The sequence below is a fragment of the Cyprinus carpio genome, chromosome A19, assembly GCF_018340385.1.
Source record: "Cyprinus carpio isolate SPL01 chromosome A19, ASM1834038v1, whole genome shotgun sequence".
In the NCBI taxonomy this organism is placed as follows: domain Eukaryota; kingdom Metazoa; phylum Chordata; class Actinopteri; order Cypriniformes; family Cyprinidae; genus Cyprinus; species Cyprinus carpio.
In genome coordinates this window covers 3,156,749-3,166,201 of record NC_056590.1, presented here as the reverse complement: position 1 = coordinate 3,166,201, position 9,453 = coordinate 3,156,749, and the positions used below count along the sequence as shown (strand labels likewise).

At 37.0% G+C, this 9,453-nt stretch overlaps 2 protein-coding genes across 2 annotated transcripts; one reads left to right on the top strand and one right to left on the bottom strand.

Annotated features, from left to right (window-relative positions):
• Nucleotides 1-198: 198 nt before the first annotated feature.
• nkiras1 (NFKB inhibitor interacting Ras-like 1) lies at nt 199-4,834 on the bottom strand (the record flags this gene model as incomplete). The annotated part of the gene is made up of 3 exons (XM_042775882.1): nt 199-2,328; nt 2,992-3,233; nt 4,735-4,834. Coding segments are annotated over 3 exons (585 nt in total), but the record flags the coding sequence as incomplete, so codon positions are not given.
• A 1,276-nt stretch (nt 4,835-6,110) lies between these two features.
• On the top strand, nt 6,111-9,237 carry LOC109110882 (60S ribosomal protein L15). Its single transcript, XM_042776074.1, has 4 exons — nt 6,111-6,237; nt 6,968-7,149; nt 7,274-7,410; nt 8,884-9,237. Exons 2-4 carry the CDS (start codon nt 6,978-6,980, stop codon nt 9,187-9,189), a joined length of 615 nt encoding a protein of 204 aa, XP_042632008.1. The 5' UTR covers nt 6,111-6,237; nt 6,968-6,977; the 3' UTR covers nt 9,190-9,237.
• The last annotated feature ends 216 nt before the right edge of the window (nt 9,238-9,453 follow it).

Genomic DNA, 9,453 nt, shown 5'->3' with positions numbered 1-9,453 from the left:
AAGATTTGTGACAAACTTCCAAATTATTGATTTAGGATTATGTTGAATAGGACGATGAAAAGATTATAGCACGTTTATTAATATTAACTTACAGACGACTCTTGGCCAATATTACAGCAGTTTACAGGCTCTGCTAATAAAGCAACATGAGATTTATTGACAGCGGGGAACAGAGATCAACAAAAAGTCAACAGTACATCCAGTCAATAAGCATTTATTTGGTTGAATCGCCTCATTACATGGTGAATAGGTAGCTTTCATTTAAATTAGAACAGGTTACTAAGACAATGATTTCATAAACGTCCATTGATAACCGCTGGAATTTTCCTCTACTGACTGCAGCAACAAAGATAACGTCCTCAAAGAGTTTTCCTGTGCCCTTGAGTCCAGCCTACACAAACACCGCTACAGGCTTCATCTCAGGACTACATGATTATATCTTTGGGTTTCTAAAGCTTTGAGACGAAATGCAAGAACAGCAGAGTTAGTTTTGGAAATAATGCTGGAAGACATCATCATACACACTATATGACGTTAACAACCTAATGTTGCCATATTTTTATGAACTGACATACTGAAGCACTTCTATGGAAGACCAAAAGGGTCAAAAACACATTAATTTTGACACGTCAACAATATGTTAAATACGCCAATTTCACGCGTTAAATACATGTTTGCGCGTTGAAAATCGCGTGTGCATCGCTTGACAGGATGTGCATCCACCACCCGCCGTTATTGCAGTGTTTTACTTTTGATTTGTGTTTTGTTGATGCGGTGTGTGAAGGAATATGAAGTAAAGTCAGACTTTAACGTTTGCTTTGTGTTTGTTCTCCTGAAGCGCGCGGCTGTGGTTAAATGCACTTACATCTCCGAATATTTGTATAATACGAAATCGATGTAAACACAGTCAGTTATATTTTCAGTACAGGACAAAACATCTGATATGTCGAAATAGATCTGTGCCTTAGTGTGAATGCAGCCTATAAAAGCTGCCACTGTCTATGATATCATCAGTAATAATCAAACAGCAATAAAGAAAAACCCATAACTATGATTGTCTGTAATCTTTCGGATCCTTAAAGCACTCTCAGATACTGAAAGTACTTGTTTATCACTTGTAATTGTCTTTTCCCCCCTTTATTACTTTATATTTGCTTGTATGTTTTGAAGCTATATTTAGTTGGTTACATTCTTTTTTGATTTATTATTAGTTTGTAATTATTTTTTTTAAATGGCCTGCTAATATAATAACAAAAATGTGCAAAATAAATTTGATATAAAATTTATTTGAAAATGTAGCCATGTGCAGTAAAATTGAAAATTGAGGGTGCAATGCATTGTGATATCGAATTGAATCAAATCGCTGACATGATAATCGTAATTGAATCATGAAGTCAGTGAAGATTTACACCCCTGACAATAAATTAAATTCATTTAGAAAACACATATATATACACACACACACATACATATATATATATATATATATATATATATATATATATATATATATATATATATATATATATTATAATTCTATAATATATTTAAATTGTAAAATACAGTATTGAATTAATAGAACCATAAATGAGAATAAAGATAATTACATAAACTCAGTGTTAAATCTGGAAGAACTGTGCTAATGAAAATGAAATCTTTTGCTTTAGAGTTTCAGAATACAGTTTTTAACGCTCTAAGAGATCTTAACGGTCCAAAAATAAGTTCTTATTCTTCCGATTAATTTTGGTGTTTAAACGATGTTTGCACAAGATTTGTCTGACTAGTCATTTTCCTTTCACTGCAGCAACGACCGAAACGAATTCTCAACTTCTGTGATTGACTGGCTTTAGTAAGCCGAGCACAGTGTACCTCTATGAGTGTCCTGCATTTATATGTTCTGCTATTTTCCATCAGTGCGCACAAATACAACAACAACAAAATAGATTAGTGCATGTATTTCTGAGTGTAAATAGATGTAGTCCTAGCTAACCTCTTTCACTAGAAGCCCTTAATCTTCTAAAGTACCGGAGAGAATGTACGTCTAGAGAGCTGAACCTAGTGCTAATGTGTGGTAGTGTGAGCTGCTCAGATGTCGCTGGACGGCGTGCCCTTGCTCTTGCGGCCGGGCAGAGGGAAGGCGGACTTGCTCTGCGGCTGAGTGAGGCGGCTGGTGAGGCTGGTGAAGGGTTCGATCAAAGAGCTTCTGTCTGTGACGGTCACCTCCCAGAGTTTGAGCTTCTCTCCGCGCGCCCACTGCTGCGCCGCGTCCTGATCCACCTGCCTCCGCTCGCGCAGGTCACACTTATTCCCCAGCACCATCACCATCACCTGCACACGCACACTATGTATGGTTAATATATGTATGAGGGGCCGTACAAGCCATATTTTTATTGGAGAATGTTTGCCATTCTTAATGTTTCTATGGAAACATTATGATTTTTAAATGTTTTAATGAAGTCTCTTAAGGCTGCATTTATTTGATCAAAAATACAGTAAAACAGCATCTGAAATAACTATTTTCTATTGGAATATATATCACATGATCCTTCATAACATGCTGATTTGCTGCTTGTTGGTACTCATGTTATTTATATTGGTTCTTATTATGGATATTAAAAACCACTTGCTGCTTAATATTTTGTGTTTTTTTTTTTCCTGATTCTTTGATGAATAGAAAGTTCAAAAGAACGGCTTTTATTTGAAATAGAATTTTTTTGTAACATAAATGTTTTTGCTGTCACTTTTGATCTTTTTTTTGTTTTTTTTTTTTTTATGAATATTAGTTTATATTAAAAACATTAATTTGGGATAGGATAATTTTTATTTTTTTTTTTATATATGTATTTAATGTCTCATCTGTTTTCATAAATTATAACATAATTACTATAAGACATAAATAATAACCAGAAGTGTTTCTTGAGCAGCAAATCAGCATTAGAATGATTTCTGAAGGATCCTGTGACGCTGAAGACTGAAATATATCTTTCATGCCTCTTTTTTGTCTCTGGACTTGTCTATCTCCTTCTTCAAGAGCTCGACTCTTCTGAAGGACTCCAGGCTGTCGACGCTGTAGACCAGCACGAAGCCGTCCGCCACTGAGAAGAAGTGTTTGGGTAACTCCAGCCCCTCTCGCAGCCCTCTTGTGTCGTAGAGGCGTAACTGCTCCCTCACGCCGCGGTCCGTCTCCACAGACGCCACGTATATGTCCTCCTGAGTGTCGCTCGTCTCTGCACCTGACACCAGACAGACGTTCACATGCTGCTTTAACATCTTCACACACTATCCATTGTTTCACGAATGAAGCACATCCCAGGATCATTCATCATATGACTGATCCATACTCTCTGGACATATTCACACTCCAGTGCAGTACAATGTATGCACTTATGCAGTCTATTAACTGACAAACAATCATTTATTTTTAACAAATAAACAAATGAATATTCAATATACTGCAAATGTAGTACTAATTGTGATGTTTGTAATATTTTATCAAACATAGAAATATTGTAAGATCCTATAATTAATGTATGCATCTCAATATTTAATAACATCTAAGGATGCATAATGCAATAATTAAGAGCATAAAGAGTGAAGAACAGCAAATAAAGCCACAGTCTTCCAGAGGTGAAAATGAATTTAGCTAAATGCAGTGTGATTGTTAGAATACTCCACAGCATTTCTATCTATTTTGGCCTTTTTGTATTTTATTATGAATCAGTCTGTAAGTTAGTAAGAACTCAAAGAGCATGCTGATTTTTACATATCTAATTTCTATCTATTTTGGCCTTTTTGTATTTTATTATGAATCAGTCTGTAAGTTAGTAATATTGATATGGCCTTTTTGTATTTTATTATGAATCAGTCTGTAAGTTAGTATTATTTCTAGGGTGTTGGTGGTTTTTATGTATGTAATTTTGCAATCATATAATGATATATATATATATATATATCACCTTATATATATATATAATATGATATTTTAAGGTATATTTATATATATATATATATATATATATATATATATTTAAACTGAAGTATTGTTTTATTTGTTATTACAATTTAGTAAAATGCTTTTCTATTTGCATATACCTTAAAAGATAATTTATTTCTGTGACCAAAGCTGTATTTTCAGCATCATTCCTCCAGTCTTCAGTGTCACATGATCTTCAGAAATTACTATATGATGCTGATTTATTATCAATGTTGGAAACTGTTGTGCTGCTTAATACTGGATATTTTTCAGGATTCTTTGATGAATAGAAAGTTAAAAAGAACGGCATTTATTCAAAATAGAAATCTTTTCTAATGATAGAAGTCTTCATTATCTCTTTTTCATTTTAACTCATCCTTGCTGAATAAAAGTATAAATTTATTTAAAAAAGAAAGAAAGAAAAAAAAAATCTGCTGACCCCAAACTTTTGAATAACATTGTATATTGTTACAAAAGATTTCTATTTTGGATAAATGCTGTTCTTTTCAACATTTTATTTATCAAAGAATCCTGAAAAATTATCACAGGTTCCTAAAAAATATTAAGCAGCACAACAGTTTCCAGCACTGATAATAAATCAGCATCATAGAATGATTTCTGAAGATCATGTGACACTGAAGACTGGAGGAATGATGCTGAAAACTCAGCTTTGATCACAGGAATAAATTATCTTTTAAGGTATATTCAACCTGTTATTTGAAATCATATTTCATCTTGACAGGACTGATCATCTCACATACCTACAGTGTGAGAGCCGTACAGTAACTGCTCCAGGATGGCTGTTTTCCCCACAGATGGTAACTGCTCCAGGATGGCTGTTTTCCCCACAGATGCAACCTTACCTTTTTGGAATTAGACCCCATAATAACTACTGAAACAAACAAACAAACAAACAACACATCAGAGTGGCCAGAACCACGCAGAAGAGCAGTCGGGTAAAAAACATGACACATATATTCACAGAGCATGTAACTGATCACATGTGATCTAGATTACATAATCAGATTCCAAATATTAAGTACTTGTAATAAGACTCTAGATTACATAATCAGATTCCAAATATGGTCAATACTCTGACAAATATTAAGTACTTGTAATAAGACTGATTTAAGTTTTTTAATACTATGGCAATAAGTGTACTTTTTCATTTATTATTTGATTGTAGTTTATTCACACAATAGCAATAAATGATTCTTAATTTATGATTTATGATTCTGCCCAATTCCTCTTTTTCATCTTTTAAATATTGCTTGCAGTCTGCATGTTCATGGTTCTCTGACTTTGGTAAATTATCACATGACATGCAGGTAAAAAAAATATAAAATATTTTTCTTTTTTTTTTTTTTTTGATAGATTTTAAAAAGATTTATTTTAATTGACCGCTTTTATGATTTAAATAATGAATTATTAGCTTTTCATTAAACTCACAACCCCCAGCTTGGGAAACCTTGATGTTTAATGCACTTCATGTTGTTAATAACAACAAATGGAATATATTTTCTTATCACGAGTTAGGACAAGTAATCTAAATATAATCTAAAAGTGTGTAATGTAATGGATCACGTTACTAACTACAATTTTTGTCACGTAATTTGTAATCAAGAATGGACTACAATTTGTAAGTAATCTACACAGCTCTGTAAATACAAAATCTGACAGCACTGTGAACAATCTTCTCATTTACTTTCTCAAGATTTCACATTGCAACTGTTAGTATATGCATAACAATGTCATGAAATATCGCGTAGCGGACATAATCTGTACATAAAGCTCAGATTTGATTGTCCACTAAAGATGTCAGCATGCATGCATTCATTCATTCATTCATTCATTCATTCATTCATCACAGTTACAGGCACACAGAGAAATACTGACTCACCTCACGCGGACCGACACACGAGACACATCTGATCAATGATAAATCTGATGATTATCAATACGAGACTTTTAGTGTCTCAGCAAATGTCACTTCCGGGAGACGATCCCTCGCTTCTTCCTTTCCTGAACCCCTGCTAATAAGAGAAAAGTGAAATCATACTGTTTAGTCTGAGATTCCAGAAACATGTTGCAACGCAGGGTAGATATCTGATTAAATATATTTGTTGCTTTTAGGTAAAATCAAGTTCCTAGCTTTGACTACATTTCCCAGAAATCTTTAACAACGGAACCGGAAATACGATGGAACGGCCTCATAAAGAATTATGGGTAGCTTTTCTTTCTCTTTCCGGTTGGTACGCCATCAAGTAAGCAAACTTTCTCATGTTTCTGAATGTAGAATCCATCAACAATCTGTATGCGTTTAATGTCATCCTAATCACACGATTAGTGTATTGAGTGCTGGATATCTGAGCTTTACTCTCTGACGCTCATTTCCCGCCATATCGATGTCGCGCGCTGATTTTAAAGCGGATTGTGGAGAGGAGGGCCGCGGCTGTCACGCCGGAGTCTGCACGTTTTCTCCCGTTTCTGTCAAAACTGAGTTAAACGTGTTACATTGGCAGATGTATTTACACATTTATAAAGGTTTTTCTGTAAAGGTTTTTTTGTAAATCACTGTCCGCGGCTGAAGAGTTGTTTTGTGTCTGTATGTTGCCATGTTGGGGAAATATTACACTGCATTATTATTATTATTTAACGTTAACGTTAATCCCCCTGAAGGAGCTGCTGACTGAGATATCATAACTCATGATAATATGGATTTATACACACTTGCTGGTTTATGCTTGATATAAAGCTGCTGAAACATCGAGATTTGAGTTAAACTGTTTCTGGTCGTTTACGATGACATGCAAAACGTGTTTCTGAATTTGTTTTGCCTTCATTAGTTAAAAAAAATCATTTGTAGTATTAAAAATGTAAAAGTTCCATATAGTCTCAATTAAGATCATAAAGCGGAGTAAAATGCAGTGTATAATCGTTTTAGATGAATCTAATGCATGAGACTCGTATTGCTGTGTTTTCCTGGCGCTGCAGGTGAGGCATCATGGGAGCGTACAAGTACATGCAGGAGTTATGGAGGAAGAAGCAGTCGGACGTGATGAGGTTTCTGCTGCGCGTGCGGTGCTGGCAGTACCGTCAGCTGTCGGCCCTTCACCGGGCCCCGAGACCCACCAGACCCGATAAAGCCCGCAGGCTGGGATACAAGGCCAAGCAGGGTGAGTGACGAGAGCAGCGTATGTGATGCGAAGAGGTTTAGGTGATACTCAATTGAACGTCGTCTCTCTGTGGTTGATGTTGTCTTGAGATGTGCATCTTAACTCTGTGCTTTCGTCCGGACAGGCTACGTCATCTACCGCATACGTGTGCGCCGTGGAGGCCGCAAGCGCCCCGTACCTAAAGGTGCCACCTACGGCAAACCCGTGCACCACGGCGTCAACCAGATCAAGTTTGCACGCAGCCTGCAGTCAGTAGCTGAGGTACGTGAGCAGCATCTCCGCCTGTGAGCTGATCTGCTGCTAGACACACTGACGTCTTGCTACTTTGTGCAGTGAAAATGATCGCTAAAATCGGCACGCGCTCAGGTTTTATATGTATGTGGGCACTTTTAAAAAACATAAGCACACGTTTATCCTAAAGGGTGTTCAGGGATTTATGGTTAGACGGATTATGGATTTTATGATCTGTAATCCATGTCTATAATGGACAGATCTACACTGGAACTAATTTTAGTGACTAGGGCTGCTCGATTATGGCAAAAATCATAATCACTATTATTTTGATCAATATTGTAATCACGATTATTTAACATGATTATGAGGTGGCCATATGAACAAAACTTTATACGAGTGATTTTAAAGATAGTGATGCATATCAAATATGTATTTCCTGTAAATAAGGTTGCTATGACATCTACATTGTAGAGAGCAGCGGAGTTTCATTCTCAGATTTGTTTTATTTAATTTAATTGTAATTTCAGTAATAAAAAAGGACAAATACAATAGAATAAATCGATACACATGAAACAAACTGTGCTTTAATGTTTTTTTTTATGCAAGTCTCAAGCAGTTTACAGCTTACTACAGAAATGAATAATTAAATGTAAAATAAAACCACAGTCTTCACTGTTAGAATTCAACTTTTTTTTTGTTTCTTATTAAAGCTACAAAAGTGCTTCACTCGAGCAGTGTTTGATTTTGACTTCTGTTGTTTGATTAATAAGCACACACTCGCAGCAGGAAAATAGCCCACTGTCACTTTAAGAGCCTGCAGCATGCACCTTGAGCTAAAAGATGACTTTACATGTCCGTGTTCTGCTCCGTCTCTGAGTGCATATCTCTTCCTGAGCGGCAGCGCAAGTTCTCTTTCAGGCTTTTAAAAACATGAATAAATATACTTTGTTAAATCAAGCACGTCCCATTTTGCAAAAATCGTGTTAAATGATTTTACTGATTTGCACGGGAAACTGGGCTTTTATGGAGGAATGAAAGCGCAGTGCTGCAAAAGGGGGTGCAATGAGGCGCAATAATCATTTTATCTCGATTATTCTATTTTCATAATTGTCGGAGGCCAAAACTGTTTTTGGATTAATTGCACAGCCCTAATAAGCACCTGATCTGTTTAAAAGGCCTTAATCATGAACCATGTAGAAATGTATTTGTCCATTGAGACGGGATTACTGCGTCATATTAGTGTCAGAGTACTGGTGCTTCAGAGATCCCTGCTGTCAAGCAGCCACTCTGTCTGTGTACAAACACCCTCAGTGCTGTGATGTATTTTATTTTGACTGTTAGTTATGGGTTCAGGTTACACAGCTTGATGTCTAGGTGAAGGCTCCCACCTGCAGCTGATGAGTGGTCTCATGCATATTCACAAATGGACCAATGAAGCATGCATTTATTCTGAATCTTGTTCTGTCTGTTCTAACGTCTCTGCTCCTGGTGTGTTTTCAGGAGCGTGCGGGCCGTCACTGTGGAGGTCTGCGGGTGCTCAGCTCATACTGGGTGGGTGAAGACTCCACGTACAAGTTCTTCGAAGTGGTCCTCATCGACACCTTCCACAAAGCCATCAGACGCAACCCCGACACGCAATGGATCACCAAGGCTGTGCACAAGCACAGGGAGATGCGTGGGCTCACGTCTGCCGGCAAGAAGAGCCGTGGTTTGGGCAAGGGCCACAAGTTCCACCTCACCATCGGCGGCTCCCGGCGCGCGGCCTGGAAGAGACGCAACACCCTGCAGCTGCACCGTTACCGCTAGACAACGCGTGCTGTACATTCACCCAAATAAAGTACCTTTGTATGCTAACATCACGTGTCTTTATTGAGAGCTTGCAGATGAGCAGGGAATCTGTAATACACAAGTTTTCAGGGCAGGTGTTTATCTATCAGCCGGACTGAGGCCGCAGGAATAATGTGTTTTGATATACGAGGTGTAGCTCCCCCTTGTTTTTTTCGGGCTGTGAAGCGAGATGTTAAGACTGCTTCATGGGAGAGTTTGAGTATGAAGGTGAGGTTTACTCGA

Bases quoted from the DNA above. Each gene is read 5' to 3' on its own strand.
- LOC109110882 (XM_042776074.1), top strand. From the start codon at position 6,978: ATGGGAGCGTACAAGTACATGCAGGAGTTATGGAGGAAGAAGCAGTCG. The intron at 7,150-7,273 runs GTGAGTGACGAG...TCGTCCGGACAG, and splicing joins GGGATACAAGGCCAAGCAGG to GCTACGTCATCTACCGCATA. The intron at 7,411-8,883 runs GTACGTGAGCAG...GTGTGTTTTCAG, and splicing joins GCCTGCAGTCAGTAGCTGAG to GAGCGTGCGGGCCGTCACTG.